This window comes from Oryza sativa, chromosome 7 (genome assembly GCF_034140825.1).
Source record: "Oryza sativa Japonica Group chromosome 7, ASM3414082v1".
Lineage (NCBI taxonomy): Eukaryota > Viridiplantae > Streptophyta > Magnoliopsida > Poales > Poaceae > Oryza > Oryza sativa.
In genome coordinates, this window is record NC_089041.1 from 5,639,187 (window position 1) to 5,664,580 (window position 25,394).

General features: G+C 40.1%; 4 protein-coding genes across 14 annotated transcripts; 2 read left to right on the forward strand and 2 right to left on the reverse strand.

Moving 5' to 3' along the window:
* Positions 1-2,372: 2,372 nt before the first annotated feature.
* On the reverse strand, positions 2,373-3,263 carry LOC9269213 (uncharacterized). Its single transcript, XM_015790988.1, has one exon. It carries the CDS (start codon positions 3,049-3,051, stop codon positions 2,524-2,526), a length of 528 nt encoding a protein of 175 aa, XP_015646474.1. The 5' UTR covers positions 3,052-3,263; the 3' UTR covers positions 2,373-2,523.
* Positions 3,264-4,673: 1,410 nt separating this feature from the next.
* Positions 4,674-17,548, reverse strand: LOC4342674 (uncharacterized). 7 transcript variants are annotated; one of them, XM_066312344.1, is made up of 16 exons: positions 17,224-17,548; positions 16,196-16,330; positions 15,996-16,075; positions 15,308-15,391; positions 14,403-14,491; positions 14,123-14,258; positions 12,129-14,025; positions 9,968-10,278; positions 9,444-9,502; positions 9,190-9,368; positions 8,470-8,625; positions 8,233-8,371; positions 7,743-7,819; positions 5,959-6,080; positions 5,339-5,447; positions 4,674-5,258 (listed from the first exon to the last, which is right to left on the reverse strand). In XM_066312344.1, exons 1-16 carry the CDS (start codon positions 17,467-17,469, stop codon positions 5,085-5,087), a joined length of 3,993 nt encoding a protein of 1,330 aa, XP_066168441.1. In that variant the 5' UTR covers positions 17,470-17,548; the 3' UTR covers positions 4,674-5,084. The 7 variants fall into 7 exon arrangements, with proteins under 7 accessions (XP_066168441.1, XP_015647065.1, XP_066168443.1 ...); XM_015791579.3 differs by having other exon boundaries at positions 14,123-14,277; positions 14,389-14,491; XM_066312346.1 differs by having other exon boundaries at positions 9,190-9,502; positions 15,996-16,071.
* Positions 17,549-19,329: 1,781 nt separating this feature from the next.
* Positions 19,330-24,942, forward strand: LOC9269267 (pentatricopeptide repeat-containing protein At1g11290, chloroplastic). 5 transcript variants are annotated; one of them, XM_066312810.1, is made up of 7 exons: positions 19,330-21,267; positions 21,589-21,696; positions 22,309-22,484; positions 22,695-23,553; positions 23,653-23,688; positions 23,807-23,872; positions 24,523-24,942. In XM_066312810.1, exon 1 carries the CDS (start codon positions 19,436-19,438, stop codon positions 21,140-21,142), a length of 1,707 nt encoding a protein of 568 aa, XP_066168907.1. In that variant the 5' UTR covers positions 19,330-19,435; the 3' UTR covers positions 21,143-21,267; positions 21,589-21,696; positions 22,309-22,484; positions 22,695-23,553; positions 23,653-23,688; positions 23,807-23,872; positions 24,523-24,942. The 5 variants fall into 5 exon arrangements, with proteins under 5 accessions (XP_066168907.1, XP_066168909.1, XP_066168906.1 ...); XM_066312812.1 differs by having other exon boundaries at positions 19,330-21,696; positions 22,695-22,743; positions 23,473-23,553; positions 24,523-24,732; XM_066312809.1 differs by having other exon boundaries at positions 21,377-21,696; positions 24,523-24,732.
* LOC136351184 (serine/threonine-protein kinase STY46-like) lies at positions 22,314-24,579 on the forward strand. Its single transcript, XM_066312359.1, has 6 exons — positions 22,314-22,484; positions 22,695-22,814; positions 23,473-23,553; positions 23,653-23,688; positions 23,807-23,872; positions 24,523-24,579. The coding sequence occupies exons 1-6, from the start codon at positions 22,314-22,316 to the stop codon at positions 24,577-24,579; spliced, it is 531 nt and encodes a 176-aa protein (XP_066168456.1).
* Positions 24,943-25,394: the final 452 nt, after the last annotated feature.

The window sequence follows — 25,394 nt, forward strand, 5'->3', positions numbered from 1 at the left end:
ATGTATGTATGTATGTATGTATGTATGTATGTATGTATGTATGTATGTATGTATGTTGTAAATTACTTTTTATTATATATGTAAGTTACTTTTATTATATATATAAGTTACTTTTATCATATACATAAATTACTTTTAGATTTAAGCTCTTCAATAACTTATATATTTTAAATCACGTATTATTTCAAGATCTATTTGCATCATTATACTCTACATAAAATATGTGACAATGCAAGATCCATATTGGATATATTCAAATATTTTATTAATTTAAAAGTAATGTATTTAAATTACAGAAGTAACTTAGCTATACAATAGAAGTAACTTAGCTATGCAATAGAAGTAACTTTCTGTAGTAGAAGTAATTATATGCAACAGATGTAACTTAGTTATGCAATAAAAGTACTTCCTCCGTTTCATAATATAAGTCATTCTAGTATTGCCCATATTCATATAGATGTTGATGAATCTAGACATAGTTCGATTGTGGGCAATGCTAGAATGACTTACACTATGAAACGGAGGGAGTAACTCTCTGTAGTAGAAATAATTATATTGTGAGTGAGCTGAAATAAGAAACTATGTAGAGTAAATTCGCAAGTAAAGTATAGAGAAGATTTATAAAGTCCACAAAATATAGAATTAACTAAAAACAATAATAAAAATAATCAACTTAGAGCATTATGAATGTATAGAAGTAATTTAGTCAAATTTAAGGGGCTGTTCACTTTGGTGCCATTTTCAACCTTACCAAATTTTGGTAAAGTTGACAAAAAAGTGGCTACATTTAGTTTGCTGCCAAATTTTGGTAACTATATAAGAAATCCTGCCAAAATTTTGGCATAATTGCCAAAATTTTGGCAATGCCAAAATTTGGTAAGGTTTTTTTTGGCAGGAAAGTGAACAGGCCCTAAAAGTAACTTACGTATATAATAAAAGTAATTTATAAATATAAATATTTTTTTATCATAATATAATCATGTAAGATCTTCTTGTAAAGAATTAATTGCAACGAACATAATGGTGTAATCAGATTGTAGATTGGATAACTAGTTTAAGAGAAAATTTTATAAGAAGAAAACAACATATGCACTATTCGATATACTAATAGCAAACAAAACTTCTAAAGTACTAGCACGTGGGTGTCTCTGGTTAAGACTAATTGGAGAGGCCTCTCCAATTAGATTTACCGCTTAATTAACTTTTGAGTAAATTTCATAAAACCACATGTAATTCAATCAAACTAACAAAATTACAGATTTAGCACGGAAGTTCTCACGTAATTACAGATTTAACATAAATTATCCAAGCATAAAGACTAAGTAGCAAATTTATCACAAAAACTACAGGTTATGATAATCCAAACACGGAACTACAACGTTTATAGCTCTAACATAATGGTTGTGCTAGAAATTTAAATTCTAGAATCTATAGTTTTATGATTACTTCAATAATGAATATGTACTTTTGTGATAATAATCTTAACTTTATAGTTTTGTGATAAATTTTTCATTAACTCCGTAGTTTTGTAATATATGCCTTAAATTTGTATCTTTTTGTGATAGTTTGATCAAAATACATGTACTTTTACAAAATTTATTTTTCTTTTTGCTACTGCTTCCAATTTTTTTTGTCAAATACTTTCTCCGGGTTGACAATACTTATCGTTTTGAATAAGAACACGGCCTCCAGAAAATAACTTTAACCACTGTTTTTTATTATAATATATATAGAAATAGTAATGAATATATATTTTTATTGAAGTTCTATACATATGGTCTCCGTATTTCTAAGATGAATATTTTAGAAATTATTCATAGTGAAAGATTTTAAAGTTTGATATCACTCTTATTTAAAACGATAAGGATTATCAGTCCGGAGGGAGTACTGTTGCTGTCTGAGATCAATTTGGCCTGTCCTGAGTTAAATCGATTTTGACTATTAAATAGATGTTGATTTAGCGCTAACTTGTTAACACAACCAACGAATGTCAGTGTTAGTGTTACCATTCCCAACCCGAAGGTTATCATATTGATTGAATGATTGACACACAGTACGTATCACCAGCTGGAAGCTTTCGTTCTATTCGGCTGTTTCAACTTTCAACTAAACTTTTCCTCACGTCTCAGTTATTATCCATTCGATCGATACAAATACATACTCCCTCTTTTCCTAAAAGAAATTTAAACTTAATCTTGAAGAGGACTCTGAACATAGTGTTTGTACATATCCATCATCAGAATTGAACCTTTTTTAGGTATATGCGAAGTTTTCATAAAAAAAAAAGTTTACATGTGTCTCCCAAAAATAAAAAATACGTGCAAACTTCAGTGAACTAGGTTTTTTTTTGGCAGCATTAAACTTCATCGAAGAATATAATTACATGCGAGCACAAAGAATACAATATGATTCAACGACACAGACACAAGTTATATATATACACGCATGGTACTCCTTGCGTGCCCTAGCTACGGCCATGTCGGTGCACCGCCGTCTCGTCGTCGGCGCGCGGCTACGACATGTCTACATCCCGGTCGGCTGACCCCGCTGGCGACGGAGGCGCGACATCGCCGCGGCGACCCTGCGAGCGCGCCGCCGCTTCTTGTCCGCCTGCAGGTACTCGCGGATCATCTCGTTGATGGCTTCGTACTCCCCGCCGAACTGCTTCACGGGCTTCACGCTCATCCTGGCGTTGCCCGCCGGTGGCTCTGCAGCTCGTGCGGCGTGCTCCTCCGCCGCCGCAGTGGCGGCGCCTCCGTCGTTGTCGTCCGCCAAGTCGGCGTCGGACACAAGGCCGTCCTCGAAGTCGGCGTCCACAAGCTCGACGTCGTCGTACACGTAGTCCACCCCATCCTCCATGACGCCGCCATCATCAACGATGCCGTCATCGGCGGCGAACTCGACCTCGTACGGCTCCGCCTCATCCTCCGCCGCCGCCGCGGCGTCATCAAGAAACGCCAAGAATTCGGCGCGCACCTCGCCCTCCAGCCATGCCACGGGGAGAAGATGGCCGTCGAACTGCACGTACTCAGGGAGGGACGACGACTCCATTGGCCGCGCTCCGATCGATCGCCGCCGCCTCGCTGCCCTTCTTGTTTACAGCTCAGGGATGAATCGAATCGAACTACCGGATCGCGGGAGGTAGCTGAGAGAGACTGAGATGAATGCGAGAAATGAATGCAGCAACAACAGCGGCAGCTTTGAATTTATAGGCAGGCGGGCGCACGCGGACTCCGAGTCCGATTCCAACTCCTATGAAACCGCGAAAATATATTTGCGACATTTATTTTGAAAAAGGACTCCGAATCTGGCTACACTTCGAGGACTGGACTCTAGTCTGGAGTCTGGAGTAGGTATCCGATATTATTTTTTTTTCGAGAATTGCATTTTGGTCTATCTTCTACTCCCTCCTTAATTAAGAGTAGCCAGTTCTGGTTTCCCCTGAAATCCTGGAGGTACGGTTTAGATTAGGAGTCCGTTTCAAAAGCGGCAAGCAAAAGCATTTATGCGGTTTCGTGAGATCGGAAGCCGAGTCGGACTCGGAGTCCGCACGCGCGCCTTTCCTGCCTATATTTTCAAATTAAAGCTGCCGCTGATGCTGTTGCTGCGTTCCATTCCATTCTCGAGCTCAGCAGCTACCTCCCGCGATTCGATCCATCCTAGCTAACAAACGAGGCGCGACAGCGATCGATCGGAGGAGGAGCACGGCCAATGGAGTCGTCGTCGGCGGCGGCGGCGTCTCTCCCGGAGTACGTGCAGTTCGACGGCCATCTTCTCCCCGTGGCGTGGCTGGAGGGCGAGGTGCTCGCCGAGTTCTTGGCGTTTCTTGATGCCGCCGCCGCGGCGGCGGAGGATGCGGCGGAGCCGTACGAGGTGGAGTTCGAGGAGGAGGAACCGTACGAGGTCGAGTTCGAGGAGGAGCCGGAGGAGGTGGAGTTCGCCGCCGATGACGACGACGACGGCGGCCTCATGGAGGATGGAGGACGCGGCAGCGAAGTAGACGACGACGACAGCGACTTGTTCAAGGCGTACGAGGAGGAGGCGGAGCAGGAGATGGCGCTGCTGCTGCCGCACATCATGGCCATCCCGGCGGTCATGGCGCGCGCGGCGGCGCCGGCGACGGAGCAAGAAACCAAGCGCCACCAGTTTGTTTCTGACCAGCGCGGATGGATGTAAAATCTTTTGGAATCAGAGACTGATTTGATTCATCTGATTCATCTGTCATTAGCTTTTTCCGTAGGTTAAGTTCATTCATTGTGTAGTTTGATCATCCGATTGAGTTGGATGAGCCCTAATGTAACTTTATGGATGCAAATATATATAATCTCTTTTTTTCCTTGTCCATCTCGATCTAATCGTTTTTTCTTACAAAAGCACAAAGACCAGAGTAATGCACGAGTGATGTGAGTGCATTCACGAGTGTAAGTCTGATGTGTCTTTAAATATAACAAAAAAAAATAGTAATGTTTATCTTGGCATCCCAAATAGTAATTCTGTTAACACTGGCAACGCTTCGTTATGAAAACTATGTGCGCAAATCTCCCCTAACAAGCAAATATACTTTCACGGTAATCTCACCTTTATCTCATGAATTCGAAACCGTAAAGAAGAAAATAAATCTATGGTTGGAGAGAGCAAATTTATTAAGGCACAAAGATCAAGCAAGCGTCAGATTTCAGGAAATGTTTCCAGATCCCTATTTCAACTGGCATAACCTGAAGCAAGTTGACATATACCACAATGGAGATTATGCGTTCACGAGGGTTGTTCCTTTCACTGGGCAAAAGGATTTGTATCCACATCCTTCTGCCAAAATATTATTCGTTATTTACAAAGATTGCACTAGAGCAATGACACACTATTGCGACATCAGATGGGCCTATCATCCCACAGCAAAACACAGCACCTCACTACAGCTGAGATTTGGTATGTTCTGGGTATGTGCTCCAGTAGCAGCTTCAGCTGCAACAACTCGGTGCTCGGCTCGGATCCAAATTCAGCGATGATGCCACCCAAATATCAGCAGGTTGGAGACAGCCATGTCGGTAAGAACAGTGACCGGGTTGAATGGATTGTTGAACGCCTCAGTTGAGTGCGTAATGCACCCTCTCTAATGCTCGCATGACCTGGAAAACCGAGATATCGTGTTGCCTCTTCTTTCCAGGAGAAACAATATTGAGAACATCGTGCTGTTGTTCGCTGGTGAGCTCCAGGAACTGCACAAGCATGTCGCCATCCAGAATGGGCGGTACTCCCGACTGTCATAGCAGTAGTGTATAAGGTTATTCAACACTTGCAAAAAAAACTAGCTTTCAGTATGGCAGTTTAATTATCTTACCGGGATACCACGGCGACGAAACTCTGCATGATCATTTCCTAAGAGTGGAGCAGTCAATGGGTGAACCGAAAGTCTTTCTTGGACATCTTGCAACATTTGATGCTCCTCACTGCATTACCAATTCATTAGCTTCAGAATCATAACACTAGTGTGCAGAGATAAAATAACTCTGGCCCCTTGTTACAAAAGGATATAGAATGGGAAAGGGCTTAGTTTACCAATTAGTTGTCGACACTAGTACGCAAACAAATTATCAGGTTAAACACAATCAATTTGGATTTAATTAGTAATGGTGCGAGCATTGACTACTTTGTTTACATTATCAATGTGTATGGCATCTAGTCCTCAGGAACAGCATAGCAACAAATAATTCTAAACGATAAAGTGTTCTATTTTATTATTTATGTGAATAACATTTCAAAAATCATGTACCAAATATAATTGTGAAGCTTAGCCAAAACTATCATAGTTCACAACCCTGATTAACTTAAAGCAAATTCAATCTCCCAAATTGGTTTAGATGTTACCGACAGGCTAGCAGTGGCCCTGACTGAGCTGTCACAGATAAATAGCTAATAGCATGAATTTAGATTCTAGAGTTGGAATCTTCAAAACTACACCTTGTGAGTGGAATCATAACAAAGATACTCCCCAGCAGAGTGCTTGCGACGACACAGTTGTATACCGACTCCAACACTGGTTCTGTCAAATCATCAATTGGAAGCCAATGCTTAAATGCAACCTACAGCAAATTACAAGACCGAATTAACCATAGGAAAGCAAAGCAACAATATAAAACATGAAACTAGTTCGGTCACACTTCTCCATGGGGCTCATATAGAAAGAAAAGGGTCGGGTCATGATGAATGAAAACCAAATGTTCAGGGAAAATAACGGGATCATGAGAGATAACAAGGCAAATCTCCTAGATCAATTATGGGCTGTTTCATCTAAGTAATTGGATACTCAATGCACCAGCAGGTCCAACTTCCGAACCAAACAAGAGCAGAATGGACTACTAAATTTCTACCTCATTCCTCAAAGCGACATGCTTAGTTGGAAAAAAAAAGATGAATGGGATCATTGGATCATCCCATCAAAATCATGGGATGACCTCAAGATTAGGGGTGAAAACGGTACGGAAACTTTCCGGATTCCGGGCCTGTTTTCGGAAATGGAATCAGCTGGTCAGAATTTTTTCAGAATTTCTCAGAAACGGAATCGAAAACGGAAATATTTTCTCGGAAACGAAATCGAATATGATAATAGCAGTTTCCGTCGGAACTCGGAATCGGTCGGAAAAATTCCAAAAAATTTGCCGGAATTTCTGAAGTTAAAAAGGCCCATAGAATCAATAGTCTATAAGTCGTCCCCAAGTTCCCAGCCCAATCCAAATCGCAGCATCTACCCAAATAGCGGCTAACCCTAGAGAGGAGAGACACACTGATCGCTGCACGGGAGCACGGCATCGCGCGACCGCGAGCCGGCGGCGGAGCAGCGCATCCAGAATCCAGATCACGGCATCGTGCTCCCCAGCGCCCACCGCCCGCGCCACCGCTGGTCTGCCGTCCTCGGCTCCTCGTGACCTCGCCCCTGCCGTCCTCGCGACCGTGCCCACCCTTCCTCTCTCGCAGTCGCTCTTCGTTGTCCCATACCGCCGTCTCGTACCGCCACCATCTCGCGGCGCCGTCCCGCCGTTTCGCGCCGCCGTCTCGCCGTTTCGCCGCCGCCACCACCACTGACGACGCCGCCATAGCCACACCGACAAGTCTACGACACCTCAAGCCCCACTGGCGACTCTTCCTCACCGCCGACAACGCCTCGCCTCGCAGCAGCCAGCAGCCCAGTGGCAGCAGCCAGCAGGTGTTATTCCTCAACCTCCACCTCCGTCACTCCGTGTTAAGTGTTATTGTGTACTTGTGTTGAGACTTAACAATTAGACTTGATATAATTGTGTTTTATGACGAATTGTTGACTGTTGAGACTTGAGAATTAGACTTGACAAAAGTTTGAAGCTCAGTTTGAGGGGTTTTTGTATTCCGATAAATTTTCATTACCGTATCCGCACCGGTTCGTTTTCGCTCTGTTTTCAGTTTCGAAAATATTCGTTTTCGGGGTTTCCGATTCCAAAAAAAATATGAAAACGAAAACGATAAAGGTTGTTTCCGTCCGTTTCCGCACTGTTTCACCCCTACTCATGATGGGTCATGCTGGAAAAAACTCATCCTAGGATGATTTGATTCCTCAAACCAAACAGCCCATTAGTTCATCAAGTTACAAACACATGATTCATCCTTTAAATCCAAAGCAGCTACCCAATACCCATGTTCAAAACCCTCTCTTTGGTATGTTTTCGTTAATGGAATTCACACTGGTTAGCCCTAAGATGCCAACAGAAGCTTACCTTCTGGATGCTCATAGCTGTTTCACCCATGTAAAATGAACAATGCACCGCTAGGTTCTTCTCTGGACTTTCGGATACTGCAAGATATGTTAAAAAAAGTCAAAATAAATCTTGACGTAATGTAAAATTTAAATTAATTTAGGTAGATATTACAAAGTAATGCATATATGATGAGAAGTACACAAACGTAATGCAAAATTTTGAATTCTATTACGAAATTCATAAAGCTTCTAGGCACAATATTCAACTATGTGGCCTTACTACACTGGCAAATTTTATGCCAGCTATATTGTGATGTTTATACTGCATATTTAGTATGTCAATAAAGGAATTAGATTGAGAAACTAAACATGAAGGCTACAAAATTACAAAGTATGACCAAGATGCAGAAGAGTATAGAGGAGGCACTACCATTAAAAAGAATCCAGAGAAAAGAACAGGTACAAACTAAAAAGAAAGGGATAACATAGACATCTATACCAAGGCATACCTTCTAATCTTGGGCAAGACAGTACAGATATGCTCCCTCGTCGATCTGATACAACAGCAGTTTCACAGCTCAAAAGGGCAACATCACCCACTAGCCGTTGGGCAGGATCAGAATAGATCAGTTCCAACTTCCTAAGATTCTGGCATAAATCAATACGAGGATTAGAGGTAACGACAAAGAAGCTCCATAAAAATAAACATCATAAAAATGTATTGTTTCAATTGAATCAACTTGTACCTCATGATAAGAATAGAAGAGAACACCATCGCGGCAATCACCCACTGCAATCCGTGATGCATACGTCTTCAAACAGGTTATTGTAAATCGTGTCCTACTCGTAGTATACTTTTTTATCCGATGGGGACTTTCATTTAAAAATCCAAATACAAAAAGCTGTCAAGATAAGGCAGAGAAAATCTCAGATCATGATTTTCAAATATTGTGGTATTCAAACTGGATCTGTCAGCATCAACATATTAGCACCAGATAGTAACAGAATGATAGAAAATTTAGTGACGTCATGATAACTGTTTGTTTTGGAAAATAATAACACTCTTGTTGGGATATTCTTTCAGGATTTTTTTTATAATGGCAAATAACCCTTCCAATCTCCATCTCCTCAACTCCAATCGTCACTAGTCTATCTCTCCAGTAGTTATTACAAAAAAAAATCCTCTGCTATTAATGTGGCTCATATGCTAAAGTGCTAATGCACCTTCGTTCTGTTGTTCTAGCAATCTATAGAAGTGAAAGAAGCCAACACCATACGATCCACATAAATAGTGTTATTTGCCAGGATAAATGTTGATTAACTGATTCTGATGTCAAGAGTCCGGAACTTGCCAATCAAGCATTCAAGCTTCTTTGCAAATTTATTTATCTAGATCCATTACCGAGCTAAGCTACTCTTTAATAGATATACTATCATATATGATAAAAATTGACTTCTAATCATACCACATTTCCAGCTGCTGCCAACACATATCTATCTAGATATGGATGTACAGCAAGAACAGCGCCATTGAATGTATGTTGGACTAGTGATCTCAAATGGCCTGCCATGAGTTCAGGTTGAATTTGATTGCAGCAAACTTCATCAGGACTGCTGCACATGCTGTTACTAGACAGCTCCTCTGCTGCATATCCAACAAATTCCGGGAATGGAGAACCAGCATGAGATGAATTCAAATTAGAAGCTGCAGTAAACGAACCGCTCTCACGAGGACTTTCAATAGTCTCCAAGCTTAAAAGAATTAGACGACCCTTGATACTGTTTCATCCAAAGAGAATAGTTATAATAACAATATAAAGGCAGCTTTTAACTATACACACAATTCAAAGATATGGAAATGGAAAAACTAAATTAAGTGCAGAAAAAACAAGAAAAAAATATTGATGATCCAACTGCAAATATGCATTGAATGATCAATAGCGCAATGGCAACACCGTCACAATCAGTGAGAAACCAAAAAATGTGCCTCATGGTTGCAAGCTTTGCAAATTCATACCCATGTCACTTTTGCAGAATACCAGACAACGGGCAGACAGAAAACAAAAAAGTGGAGACCAAAACAACAGATCATTAATATTAATAATTATACTCAAACCAAGCAAAAAAAAAACACTAGGATTGCAAGTTAAACATTAGTAGTGCAAAAATTCTAAGGGACCATGGACACTTCAAACTTGACAAAACAAGGTTCAGCAGAAACAAAACATGAGTTGTCGTCCTTACCTTTCTGCTTCACCGTTTGGCATCATTGGTCGGCCATTGGACTTACTAGTTCCAACGATTAATACTTGATCATTCCCTATCTTTGCAATTTGCATGCATTTTGCTGTTTCACCAGGTTCGCACTTGAATCTGGAAAGCAATGCCCCATTACTTGGATCTATTTGAACAATATCTGAAGAACAGGATACACTGGTTAACCCAGTTCTCAGCACCAACAGTGTTCTACTATCACTGTGGTATAACACTTTCCTTGGAGTCCCTCCAATCGAAAACTTCTGTGCATTTAGTCTTTTGCCATGAACCATTTCAACCTGAAAAGATAAACTTGATTTAAACTGACAGTACAATGAAATGCACATGCAAGCCACTTTTAGGAGATAAACATGTGACTATGTGAGAACACATACATGCATACCAATAGTGAGAGAATAATATAAGCATTGCTTTCAAGTTTCAACAATACCCACAAGGTCATGATTTTATTATCATCTTGGTATTTTAGAATAAATTATCCTAGTAATTGCACCATACTTATGGCAGATCAACAGAAGGGACTGGAACAAAAGAAATCTACTTGAAATATAAGCACATAAACTTAACAGGGAAAGGCTAAAACAGGATGACTACGATTAAGAGATTTCATGTTTCAGACGAACAAGAAAAGGACTAAAGTCCCTTTGGCCATGGGGAAAATAGAATACAGAATGGGAGGGTTTTTTACTTGACATGGTGACACACTCTCTGCTACATTGCCACCCCTCTGGTAAAATGCCCCATTAGAGAAAACTACAAGGTACATGACATTACCTAGTTACTCCTTCCGTCCCTAAATAAGTTCATTTTTCACCCATCCCACACATATACAACTAGAATATCCCTACTTTATCATATCGCAATGCAACTATTCCTCACTTTATCTTCTCCCAAATAATCATTCCTTACTTCCACAAACTCTGCAATGATTCTTCAAAAATGAACTTGTTTTGGGGAAAATAGAAGAAACCAAAAATGAACTTATTATGGGACAGAGGGAGTAGTTTTCAAAAATTATATGCTAGCAAAAAGAAAATCTCAAATACAATGATATGAGAGAAACCATGGATGGAAAATCTGTGAGTACCATTTCGATGTCACGAATCAAATTAGTTCTATGTATAATAAAACAAGGGATTTTTTTTCTTTTTGTCACTCATTGCAACTGTGTTCTCTCTTCCGCCATCGAAAATCTGCACTTCTCTCTTTTGCCACTATTCTGTCAGAGCAAATTTTTGTTTCATCATTACCGTCTAGTCAACATCCATTGACTGTTAAGTTAGCCCCTAAAAGGCCATTATACCCCTGTACATGTTCCAAAATAATGCAGCACTTGACATTTTAACCTATACCATAAAGTTATCAAGAAAACTAAATTATGGCCACTTAATACACTTTTTTAGAAAAACATAAAATTGGGAATTATATTATCACTAATATTAATCTTTAAAAATGTAGCATGGGAATGATTTGGTTCTCAAATGTTTCACAGAATAATCTATACTAAGGAATTATGTGCATGGTTGTTTACATGAATATTGGTAGCTATGCTGTTTGATTTGTATGTGGATATGCAAAAATATTTCCTTTAAAAATTCCATTTTTAAGATACACGTGGGAACCTTTTAAACTAACTGAAAATTTTCCTACCATAATTATTTGTACAACCTTTAAAAACTAAAAAGGTAAATTGTATTTTCCTAGATAGTTTGAATTTCTTATATTTTGTTAGTTTCGCAAGGGTACAACAGTTTTTTATTGGCAAATGTGATGGTCAACGGATGTTGACCAACGATAGTGGCAAAAGAGAAACGGATACTAAAGAAATAGCAGCAAAAAAGAGAAGTGTGAAATTTTGATGCCAGAAGAGAGAATACGGTTTCACCGAGTGCATAAAGAAAATTATAAGATAACAATCAACAGCCATGATTTCTATGTTCCTGACTATCTATTTGGAGAACTCATTATAATGGGATTCGATCCCAGATTTTAGCAATCTCATGGTTTATGAGTCCTAATAATTCAGAGCATGAAATGCAAGCAATAATGTAATTATTCTTGATCCCTAAAAAAGAATATGTGCATGTTTTGCTTGTGGATTTCACTTTCACGAGTCCTAGAAACTTACCAAATGCAAACAGTTCTCCGAAACAAACAGCAGACCACTGGGGCAATCAGTAGAAGACACTGGTGTCACATGGGAAGCAGGCAGAAATGAGATGGATGAATATGCCAAGCTGTGTCTAGCAGATTGCAATAGCCAAGGCCTATCACCGAGAACAATAATGTCAGCATTGGCTCTGTCATGCAACGGTACCAAAACTACAGGAGTGATTCCAATACGCCGTACAGCAATCAACATAAGGGATGTATCATCACAAGGGGTAGAGGACTCCTTGTAAAAGGAACCAGGGAAACAATGCCCTTTGCTTGTTTGTGACTCAAACCTCAGTAGCATTCCATTCCTTAGTCCTGCAAGAATGTAGAACCTTGCAGCTGCTACAAACCTAACATTTTCAGGTATACAACCACTGATAGGAGTGCCGAGCGCGTTGTTTACTGATATATGCCCAACAGCAAGTTGCTGAAATGCTTCTCCAGGTTCCAACGAAATGATATGCACAGAAGGTTCGTGAGTTCCAATTACAGCAAACTTGCGAATATTAGCTGCAAAATCTTTCCGAAAATCACCACTCGTTGCACAACTAGAAGATGAATTATCAAGTCTCCAGTCCTCTTGTGGAATAGATATGCAAGATACTTCATAATGCAACTGGACATGTTGTATCTCATACAGCTCATACTGAAACGAAGATAATGATCTGACCCCAAGTATGTAAAGGCAACAAGGATTCGATGTAGCAACAACAACAACATTATGTCCAACAGCACCAACACTGATAGTGACATCAGGATACCAGTCAGCACAAACAGGAGACGGGAGCAAAGTTCCCTCAGGGTGAGCACATGCTGTAGGTAAACAAAGCTTTACACATTTGCTGTGAATTTGCACAAGCAAACCATCAGCTACTAAACCACATGCCAGAGTGCAAACATCAGTCTGAAATCCTACAGCATCACAGATGTCATTAAAACTGAGTCCTACTGATAGTATTCTGGTTTCCTCAACGAATGACAATACAAGAAAAGAGTGATAAGCATCAGTTCTCTTCATTCTCAAGGTCCACAAACCAGTAACACCATGATAAATAGGATCTGTCCTCAGAAGTTTCTCCACATTGACACCATTACGTATTACTCGCAAGGACCCCTCAGGGCACATTCCACAACATGCAAACATCTGATCCTGCTTCTCACCATGGTGGTCAGCAATTGCTAGATCCAATATTGGCGCTACATTCTGAATTGCACTTTTATGCACCAATCTATTATTTTCAAGTTGGAGGATCATCCCATCTCCCATCTCTACAAATCCAACTACCATTCCTTTGTCCATCCACAAAAGAGGTTTGCAAGGCAAACCTCTATGGACACACTCAGGCAATACCTTCACTCCTTCCATATCCAAACTAAACTCTAGAAGATGAAATTCTCCATCATCCAAGCAAAAGATCAGCCTTGGATGTCCTTGCATGGCATTTGGCTCCCAGTTCCATGAGCAAACAATCCTTGATTTCACTACAGCTTTGTTATCAGTACCGTCAATGTCCATGTAACTGTCATCCCTCATCATGTTATTTCCAGAGTCTCTCAGTTCCAGCAAAGCACAAGCCGCCACATCATCATCGACATCTAATCCCCTACAGGAATCTTCAACGGAGACATGATCTCCAATTAGACTAGTTGACAAGCTTATTCTATGGATACAACTGATGTCCTTTGGGTTCCTCAGATCCATCAACAGAACATCACCAGCACGAAACATAAGTGCAAAGCCATACAGTTGGGGAATTTCTGAGATTTCAAGTGCCAAAGGTCCAGCTTCTAAATAAGTAGATATGCGGTCAATAGTACGTTTATGGGAATCTAGCCCATAGAGTGCCAAGTCATTTACATCAGAGCCCCTGTTGAAACAAAGATATTTCAGAATATAAATTAGAATGCCAGGTAATCGCCACAAACTTAAGTAGCAGCTCTATTGAATATGATTTTGGAGCAAACCTGTTAACTATCATTGCAACTACAGGATAATATTCTTCATCCAGGCATGTTGATATGAAGCACATACTCCAAACTGTACCATGGATACTGCTGGTATTATATGCAGTACTGATGATTTTAGCATCCTCTTCAATTTCTGGTGGATAAAAATATTTCTGAAATTATGACATGGGAAATCTTCAAAGTCTGGAACAATGTACTGTAAGTATTATACTAAGCATAAGCAATGAGAGTCACAAAAGGCATTGTTTACGTTCAAGAGTCACCTCAGAAATTTTACCTCCATTAGGAGCATGAAGTTTGTGATCCACTGAAACACGTACAAATGCAAACTCATCCTCATATGCACTGACAGCAACAAACCTAGATCTGACAAGAGACAACCAAAGTTAAGAAACTTCATAAACCATTTAACTTTAAGTCCTCAAAAAGGTTATTTACACATCAAGCAATTATAATGTAAAAGGTTGTATTAGAGTATTGCGTTGGACAACTATAATGCAGTTTACGATATCATATTATCATATACACCTAAAAGATTACGCAACAAAAGAAAAATTGTAACTACTACTCCTAGAATTGTGGTTATTTTGTGACAGAGATAGTAACAAATAATTGTCAATCAAGACCACAAGTTCATAATCATTCAAACTAGACAGGCCTCCCAGAGTATTCAAACACTAAGTTCTACAGTTTAGTTGTGTCCATGGATTAGATCTAATAGCACTTTGATGAAAGACATTCCCATAAACTAATAACCTGGGTGTTGCAAACTTGAAATCAGGAATAGAGAAACGGTGACAGCTCCATTTTGTTCAAAGCGAACATAAGCATCAACTGTCAACCATCAGACATCAGACATGAGCAGAGAGTACAGTCACCAACAGGAAAGATTTAACTTTCTTAATGCCACATAATCAAGGGAAACATTACTATTGGACATCCATTGTTCATGCCGTTTGCTGAAATACCATGCCATTTTTCATATTTCTCCCTATAAGACACTGAAATTGCACCCATTTACAAGAACACAGTCCAGCAATTAATATATCAATTTTGGTTGCCATGTAGTACAACAATTAATGTATCACCAACTAATGATAAAAATAATGGAGACTATTCTATCATGTAACAAATGAAGCTTTATGTAAACAAACACTTCAAGAGAGAGGAACTTTCACTCACTCTCGGTCTATAGCTAAAATTCTCCCGAGCCGATGCCTCAAATTTCCTGGTTTCGATAGTTCAATATTTGCAATTGCAAAGAACCTACAATAAATTGATACAAAATGCTGTGTCAACAGTTATTTTTGGGGCAATATATCAAAGCAAATCTTGTAAATCTCAAACAAAACAGGATAACAACTGCAGAATGAAAATGCCACGCACAAGATAAACCTGCAAACAATATTCTTCCGTGAATAATGAACCTTACAAAAAAATATTATCCTGCTCTTTGTTCTCACTGTGAAAAACACAGTATATTAAAAAAAATAAAATGTGTACAACTGAGCTTAGTTATTAGTGATAAAAAGCAGTGCAATTCACTTCAATTCTCGGTAGTCTAATATGCATGTGTTTCCAGATTTTAATAACTTTCTAGTGGCAATTTCGACACAATCACACGAGTTGGATGTTAAAAGTGATACACATCCTATACAAGTGTGATGTGATAGGCATAAAAAAAATGGCATCCTTTCCATTTTTTTAAATTTCTCACTGTTTCCTCTGGTTGCATGTAATCATTAGGCTATTACAGTACTTAATACTTTGGATCATTATTAATTATATTTTTGGGTCTTGAGTTTATACAAGCAGCTTGATCTGTGAAGATAGAAAAAAATGCCACAAATAAGAAAGGAGCAGCACTGACCTATGCATCTCAGAACAAAAGTAAAGAAGAGATAGCTTTCCAGAATCTGAAAGTATAACCAGAATTTCTTTCCCTTCTATCTGAAAAGAATATGGCAAATAATTATCTTCCCATCTGTCATCAGAAGAAAAGTAGAGACAGCCATATGCACAGGAAAAGTATTGCAAAGTATTATGCTTTGCTATGAGAAAGAACTGCACCTTCGGCATTAAACCAAAGTGTGTACAGCGCCAGTTTAAGACACCAACATCTTTTATAATACCAAATGTGGTTTGTTCACAGATTGATTGTAAAACACCATCTTCACCAATAACAACCAATTCCAGTGAATTTTCCTGCAGCAATAACCAATATTTTCAATAAAAGGATGAAAGAAAAATAAGTACCAGGATTCTGCAGAACTAACCCAGCAGCCTTGTAACAGAGATCATACAGTGAGTTCACATGTTAATTGATATGTATTCATGTTCCTCTCGTCGTCTGCTTGTTGTCTTATCAGCCGCAGCCAAATTTGAATTTTAGAGTTGATTTTGAGGGTTTTTTTCATCGTAGTTTAATTACCAGCATTGACTTTTAAACCGCGAAGAACACAGATATAAAAGTTTAGCCCACAAATTATTTTTGGTTGCTTATTTCATTTTCCCACGGCTTATCAACCATAGATCAAACAAGCAGAGTGTAAGAATTTAAGCAGCTCACTCAATATACGCAGTGATACAAGTCTATAGCTTTTCATTTATCTTTTCCCATCGTCCCGCATTCTGTTTCTTCTACCAGCATGGCACACAAATTTATTCAAATATGGTAAAACAAAGGGACATCCAGGCATAGATGACGGTGTAGCAAATGTTTTGAATTATTCATTTATTATTCTCCTAATGGAACTGATCCGACGCTAGCTTCAACAACCCAATCGGTAGCATGACAGCAATATTTGGGTTTAGCAATTCCAATCACTGGGGCAACATGTCCTCCATGTCCTTACACCACTAAAAGCAGAGCAACCATGGTTACCCCAGACCGGACCTCCAAACCGAATAACAACCGCATGATCTATGGCATAAGGAGCATCATCCCCGACGCTCCGAGCCGACCATAAAATTAAAAAAAAAAAAAAAAAACCCAGCCACCCTTGGGGGTCCATCCTCTACGCACGGCGATCGGAAGCCCTACACGATTCGCCGATCAGGGGAATGGGAGTGCGGGAAGCGGGGGGGTGTTTCCCGACCTTGCAGAGAACGACGTCGACGCAGTCGGGGGAGCGGAAGCAGCCCTGGGCGACGTGGAGCACGGCGCTCCCGCGGAGCACGCGCTTGGCGAGGTAGCGGGTGGCGACGGCTGATGAGGACGCGGATGCCGATGCGGTGGCGGCGGCGGCGGCGGACGATGTGGAGGGGCCCGAGGAGGAGGACGACGACGACGCGGCGCCGGCCTCGCCCCCTCCCCCGCCCCCGCCGGCGGTGGGGGACTCCATGCGCTCGCGCTGCCCCCGCCTCTGGAAGCTTCGCCGGCGACGAGGGAGAGAGAGAGTTAGGGTTTGGGAGGTTGGGGGTGGGGAGAGGTGGGGTGGGTGGGTGCGGTTGGTCGGTTTTGCAGTTTGGTTGCTGGCTCGAGCAAGGCGGAAATGGAACGGAACGGAACGGAGCGGTGAGGCTAAGACGGAAGATGACGGCGCCGGGGCTGAGACGGCTGCGTTCGATCTGTCTGTTTCGAGAGAGATTTTCGACTCACGCAGAACGAGTAGCACATGACTAATTAAGTATTAATAATTATAAATTTAAAAAATAAATTTATTTGAGATTTTTTAAATAACTTTTATATACAATATTTAAAAAAAATATCATTTAACAGTTTGAAAAACTTGCTAACGGAAATTGAGAAAATTGGAGTTGAGAAATAGAACTAGATCTAGAGCAGGTACGGTAGCAGACTATAAGCTAGCTATAAATATATATCGAGAAGATAAATGATGAGAGATAAGAGCAGCGGCTATAGACTTGTAGCCAGCTTAAGCATAGACTACAAGACGTAATATATGTATGACAGGTAGGACCAGATATTAATTGTGTAGTAGTATATGTTTATAGGTAGCTAATTATATGAATTGGCTATTACATTGACTATAGATGATTTGAAGCTAATAGTTGACTATACTTTTAAACTGGCTCTTATATGTAGGCCCTGTTTAGTTCGCGAAAAGAAAATTTCTGGTGTCACATTGGATGTTTAAGCGGATGTCAGAAGGGGTTTCAGACACGAATGAAAAAACTAATTTCATAACTCGCTTGGAAACCACGAGACGAATTTATTAAGCTTGATTAATCCGTCATTAGTACGTGTGGGTTACTGTATCACTTATGTCTAATCATAGACTAATTAGCTCAAAAGATACGTCTCACGATTTCCATACAAACTATGCAATTAGTTTTTCTTTTACCTATATTTAATGCTTTATGTATATGTTCAAAGATTCGAGGTGGTGTTTTTAAAAACTAAACAAGGCTTATATACTGTAAAATAAAATGTCTTGTCCACCCTTGAAGAAACTTGTTTTGCAACAAGGTCCTTCCACGTCCCTAGGATTATTCCGTTTTTCATTTTCCTCCTTCATGGACATGGCTACACAGCTAGTGCTAGCTGGTTTGTCTAAACCGACAAACCAGCTACCACTCTATCTATGATAAACACTATCCACCTACACTTCAAATACAATTTTCTCTTAAACTACTCATCCGATCTACAATCCGATTACACCGTTGTGTTCGTAACAATTAAATCTTTAGAACAAGATCTCACATGATTATATTTTGATGAAAAAATATAAATTATTTTTGTAATATATCTAAATTACTTTTAGATTTCACTAAGTTACTTTTTAAACATATAAAAGTAATTCAATATAACATAAAAGTAATTTACATATATTATAGAAGTAACTTATAAAAAAAAGGAAAAAGAAAGTAACTTCTATAATTATATTATATGTTAATTACTTTAAAATTTTATTGAATTTACTTTTATATATTTAAGAAGTAACTTAGTGAGATCTAAAGTAATTTAGATATATTATAAAAGTAATTTGTGATTTTTTATCAAAATATAATCATGTGAGATCTTGTTGTAAAGATTTAATTGTTACGAACACAACGGTGTAATCGGATTGTAAATCGGATGAGTAATTTAAAAGAAAATTTTATTTGAAGTATAGATGATAGGAATATTTGTTCTAATTGCTTGATCAATTAGTACTATAGTAAAGTAAGATTCTTTAGACAACGGCTGATTGGAGGATAGTGTCGTTCATTATGACTAGCGCCACCCCTTCTCCCACGACAACCGCCGCTAGATTTGCCATTGCCTCCTCCGATCTTCCCCTACACTACTACACAGCAGTCGCTACCTCCATCCATCCCAAGACGACATCAGGTTTGAACGATGAGATGCGCGACTTCCTCCGCCACGCCGACGCGCGAACCCCGCGGGCCTTCGTCCAGCTCCTCGCCGCCCAGCCGCCGCGCCCCTCCGCCGCCGCCGCCGACCAGTGCCACGCGGCCGCAACCAAGCTCGGCTTCCTCGCCTCCAACCTCTTCGCCACCACCGCGCTCCTCGCCTTCTACTGCCGATCCCGCCGCCTCCCCGAGGCACAGCACCTGTTCGACCAAATGCCCGCAAGGACCGCCGTCACCTGGAACACGCTCATCCACGGCCACGCGCGGTCGGCCGCGCCCGGCCTCGCCGTGGCGGCCTTCGCGCGCATGGCGCGCGCCGGCGTCTCCCCCACCGCGTCGTCCGTGTCCAGCGTCCTGGTCGCCTGCGTCAGGCTGGAGGATGCTGCTGCTGGAGCAACGCTGCACTCCGTTGGCCTCATGCATGGCTTCTGTGCTTCTGTCGTCGTCGGCACTGCCTTGGTGGACATGTACGCCAAATGCCATCATCTGGGCGCCGCGCAGCAGGTGTTTCGGGAGATGGAAGAAAAGAACGTGGCCACTTTCACGGCGCTCGTGGCAGGGTTCGTTCTAAGCAGAAGGCCTCATGACGCCATGCTGTTGGTCAGGGAGATGGAACGCTCTGGTGTGGCACCAAACTTGATGACATACAGCAGCCTTCTCAGCTCATTCGCGAGCCCGGAGGACATAGATCATGGGAAGCAAGTTCATTGCGCGGTGCTTAAGAAGGGCTTGGAGCACGATCAGTTTGTTCTGTCTGCTCTTGTGACCATGTACTCCAAGTGCGGCATTTTGGAAAATTTTGTCAAGGTGCAGATGTCTGTTTCATGTCAAGATCAGGTATCATTCAATTCCGTGATCTCTGGGCTCTCCTGTCTGGGAAGAGGTAAAGAGGCGTTTCAACACTTCTTGGAAATGAGAAGGCACGGCACTGATATGGATGTGTTCACCTTTGCCAGCGTATTGAAGGCTATAGGTAGCTCATCCTCATTGCTAGAGGGAAGGCAGGTTCATACTCTTATTCTGAAGATTGGATATGATTCTGTTGTGGATGTCCAGAACAGCCTGATTTCCATGTATGCCAGACATGGTGCAATAGGGGAATCCAATGGCGTCTTCATTTCAATGGAAGCACCTAATTTGGTTTCTTGGAATTCACTAATGTCAGGATGTGCTCAACATGGCCATGGAAAGGAGGTAGTTGAGATGTTTGAACAAATGAGGAGGCTACATGTTCAGCCAGACCACATAACCTTCTTGTCGGTCCTTACAGCTTGCAGCCATGTTGGCTTGGTAGATAAAGGGCTCGAGTATTTCAACTTGATGAAAGATAAAGGGTATCTTGTGGGAGCAAGGACAGAGCACTATGCTTGTATGGTTGATCTTCTTGGTCGAGCAGGCTATCTCAATGAAGCTGAATACTTGATTAATGGCATGCCTATAAAACCTGGTGCTTCAGTATACAGAGCTCTGCTCAGTGCCTGCCAGATTCATGGGAACCTTGAGATTGTAATCCGGGTGTCCAAGCGCCTAATTGAGCTAAATCCTCATGACTCATCTGTTCATGTTCAGTTATCAAATGCCTTTGCTGGTGATGGCCGTTGGGGTAATGCTGCTGAGATCAGGGAGGCCATGTCAGGTAAAGGAATAGTGAAGGAGCCATCCTGGAGTCGTATCGAGGACCAGATGCAACATAGTTAATAAGCAGCCTGTGCTTACAAGATGCATGCCACTGTCTTGGTTGCTACCTAGAACTGAATTATAGACTGAAGCTCTGAGGGCGATGCTTACTGAACGAAGCAAGCTAGAAATATGTGTAAAAAAAGGTATGCCAAAGTTAGTGATAGATTTGACTACCTGAACATAAAATTTTGGAGGTTCAAACAGTTAAACTTCCTTCCACTTCAGTATGAGCCTCATTGTGTTTATCATTAGTGAGTAAAGCAGCACCAGATTGGATAATTCTGGTGTTATAACGATGAGTTCTACTAGAAGCAAGATTACTTATCGTCATATAACCGGAGCCTACATTGACAAACGACTGCTGAAGATGGGAGGGATGAGCTTCTGGATCTTGTATACTGCTGAGTTGTTTTATCACTGTATTTATTGCACTTTGTTTTATGGTGTGTTATCCTTATGTCAAGGTATCATGGGACTTATCTCGGTGAGGATGTTGCTGTTAAAGTTCTAAGATCTGAGCATTTGAATAAGAATGTTTGGAATGAGTTCACACAGGAAGTATATATTCTAAGGTATTTAACATTAAAATAAGGTGTTCTGTTATATACTCCCTCCGTTTCATATTATAAGACGTTCTAGCATTGTCTACATTCATATATATGTATGTAACATATATATGAATGTAGACAATGCTAGAACGTCTTATAATATGAAACGGAGGAAGTAATTCTTTTTTAGCATTTACCATCGCAAATAAATTGTTTAAGCATATCCAATTCTTAGCCATTAGCGCATTACTGTTCTTAGAATAAGAATGTCTGAAATTGCCATGTTCATGCAAGTACCAATAACTAAATATTTATGCCTTGCCTTGATTCAGCATACTAATGTTGTGCGATTCATTGGTGCGTGCACAAAACCACCACAATTTTGCATAATTGCTGGTAAGATTTATGACATCAACTGGTTCTCACTGGGGAATTTGCAAAGAATAGTTTGTTCCTAAAAGAAAGCATGTGCTGAATAATTTTTACACAATACTAAATTTCATAATATTGGTAAGATGCTAATTTTTAATTCCATATAATTATGCTTGTTATGAGACAAAGAGCGGGTTCTTAATTTATATCTTGGGGACTGGAAGATTCCTACTAATGCTCATCATCTACTTTTATATATTTCAGAATACATGTCTGGAGGAAGCCTATATGACTTTTTGCACAAGCAGCATAATGTCTTGGACCTTCCAACTCTGCTGAAGTTTGCAGTTGATCTATGCAGAGGGATGTGTTACTTGCATCAGATGGGTATTATCCATAGAGATTTAAAGAGTGCAAACCTTCTAATGGACAAAGATCATGTACGTAGCCTATAATCTTCAACATTTTATTGATGAACATATGAGGGGGAAAAAAAGACAAGAAAGTATAGTGTATGCAAGTGGGCAAATGGTACCTGTTGGAATACAATCATGCTTCATTTGTGTTTTTGTATGTGCAGGAGCCATCTGCTTTGCACTTAAGAGAAAATATCTATGAACTAATAAATAACTTCATTATTATTTTTCTAGGTTGTGAAAGTGGCAGATTTTGGTGTAGCTCATTTTCAGGATCAAGGAGGTAACATGACAGCTGAAACTGGAACATACAGATGGATGGCACCAGAGATACAACTCTGTTGCTGGAGCAAAGTGATTCTGTTTCAAATGTGCCTAATATTGTTACTGTTTTTGAAGTCTCGAAAAGAAAACTTGATTGACGGTTATCACAATAATATATTCTACCGCTAAAGTGAATAGTTCAGATTTGTTTGTTGTTTCAAGGAAATTTCCCTATAGGCATACCCCCCCCCCTCCTCCTCCTCCAATCCCTTTCCCCCCTTAAGCTTTTAATGGAAGTCCAACTAGCCCTTGAATTTTAAAGGTTAGTATGTAACCCCCAAACTTTGCAATACCATCTTTAAACAACTGCCCCCTCCCCTAAAGTTGTTTTGTATGGTGGTTTTGCCTATACGGAAACTTGAACAAACGGTTTTGTCCAATAGGAGATGGTAAGTGGAGATTTTGATCTGTATGTTACAGCATTTACGCGACATGGGCAAACCCATCCAATGTGTTCCACTTAGACAAAAACCACTTTAGGAGGTTATATGAACGTATTGTAAAGCTCAGGGTTTTAGATGCTTTGTCTTAAGGTTCAAGGTGCTAGACAATACTTTTTCTTTATTTCAATGATCTGAATGTTCTATAGTTTGCATGGACATTCTATAGTTACCTAGTTTTTATTGTCTAGTAAAGGTACAAGAATATTATATTCCTGGTAAATATATATTTGATGCGGTGTTGCTAGGTCATAAATCATCAACCCTACGATAACAAAGCTGATGTGTTCAGTTTTGCTATTGTGCTTTGGGAGCTCATAACGTCCAAGGTACACTATTTTCTGTGACTATAGGCTCACAATTATCTACATTGTGCATTTATTAGTGTTTGCTAAGGCTTGTCAAATTTTCGTTTCTGGTATTTTCAGATCCCTTATAATACCATGACCCCTCTCCAAGCAGCTGTAAGTGTGTAGTATATGCAGGTTTCTTCTATTCAAATAATATGCTGTCAGTTATTACTTGTTACAGTTGTACCATAATACGCACATTGTGAAATGCACTAAGCATGACATTTTACAGGTATACAAGGGATTGCGCCCAGGGCTCCCAGAAAATGCACATTCCCAGCTATTACCTCCGTTTCAGGTTATAAGACTTTCTAGTATTGCCCACATTCATATAGATGTTAATGAATCTAGGCACACATATATGTCTAGATTCATTAACATATACTCCCTCCGTCCTAAAATATAACAACTTTTAGCCCTCAGGATTTGTCCCAAATATAACAACTTATCCACCAACATTCTCTTCCCACCCAATCACAACCCTCCACCATTTATTTTCCCACCTACCTCCACTACTCATTCAATCACAACCCTCCACCATTTACTTCTATCTACTTTCTTAATAACCGTGTCCAACTCTAAAACTTATATTATGGGATGAAGGGAGTATATGAATGTGGGCAATGCTAGAAAGTCTTATAATATGAAACGGAGGAAGTATTAGACTTGATGCGGAGATGTTGGGATGGCATTCCATCCAACCGACCTGCTTTCTCAGATATATTAGCCGAACTAGAGGATCTTCTTGCACCTGTTCAGGAAGATCCCTTGGCCCGAACAACCATGAACGAAGCAAGTTTAGCTAGTCCCATGTCCTAAATCATTTGGAAATTGGAATGGAGGAATTTCAAAGAATTTTTGTGGGAATTAGACTAACTCATGTAAAAATCCTGTAAATATTCTTGTGTTCCAAAGACTGACTAGCTTTACCCTTTTGCTGTTTTGCAGGGAAAAGACCTAAGTATTCCTGAGAGAAAAAAAGAGCAACCTTTGAGTGAAAAATGACTAGAAAATAGAAGAAATAGGAGTAGTTCGTTACTTTGTCCAAATAAGTGGTTCTAACATTGTCTTCATCAGGCCAATGTTTATAGGTTAAAATTTCGATGTGTACTAAATTCGGCAAGCTCATTTTATATTTAGATTATTTTGATTTGGTTATTTGGTTTGAGGATCACTATCTTTAAAAAAGAGAAAACATTGTAAAATACCATTGTGGAGATACACGAGTTGCAAAATACCATCACATTTGAAAATGACATGTGTGGCCCGGGACCTGCATGTCATTGATATGTATGATGGTATTTCCCAACTCCATTATTTTTGTGATGGTACCAAGAAAATTGCCAAAAAAGAAAAAGGTTTGTTTGAGGATCGGTTTAGTATAGCACTAAACTTGAGAAGAGTTTTGTCGGTTTGGATGATAACAATTTTAGTAAAAAGTTAGTCTGAAGTGTCAAACGGGTATTTGAACTTGTAAATCCACATTTTTGCCATGTTTCATGTTCCAAACAATGGTTTGTGAGATACTAAGGGGGTATAAATTGCATTGTTTGCCTGGTGGTAAGCTTCTTGTTTTTATTTGTTATTGATATTGACGATACCAAGATTATATCTTAATGGTGTTGCTGCAGTTGTGGTGCAACCATTGTTTGTAAATGGTACGTGGAAGCTTGGAGGCTTGGAGCATACTAGTTGGTTCCGTGTTTCTTACTCCTCTCATCAAGGAGTTTTTGCTAAAACTAAATGGGCTAGGCCCAATCAAATCTTAGTAAATTTTATGAGCCCATAATTAATGTTAAGTGATTAATACCACCTTGGAA

Coding starts and splice junctions, on each gene's coding strand:
- LOC9269213 (XM_015790988.1), bottom strand. CDS start 3,051: ATGGAGTCGTCGTCCCTCCCTGAGTACGTGCAGTTCGACGGCCATCTT.
- LOC4342674 (XM_015791577.3), bottom strand. CDS start 17,469: ATGGAGTCCCCCACCGCCGGCGGGGGCGGGGGAGGGGGCGAGGCCGGC. Junction 16,331..17,223: donor TCGACGTCGTTCTCTGCAAG/GTCGGGAAACAC, acceptor TTATTGCTGCAG/GAAAATTCACTGGAATTGGT. Junction 5,259..5,338: donor TTCGTCGCCGTGGTATCCCG/GTAAGATAATTA, acceptor CTGCTATGACAG/TCGGGAGTACCGCCCATTCT.
- LOC9269267 (XM_066312810.1), top strand. CDS start 19,436: ATGCGCGACTTCCTCCGCCACGCCGACGCGCGAACCCCGCGGGCCTTC.
- LOC136351184 (XM_066312359.1), top strand. CDS start 22,314: ATGTCTGGAGGAAGCCTATATGACTTTTTGCACAAGCAGCATAATGTC. Junction 23,554..23,652: donor GGGAGCTCATAACGTCCAAG/GTACACTATTTT, acceptor TGGTATTTTCAG/ATCCCTTATAATACCATGAC. Junction 23,873..24,522: donor AGCTATTACCTCCGTTTCAG/GTTATAAGACTT, acceptor GCTGTTTTGCAG/GGAAAAGACCTAAGTATTCC.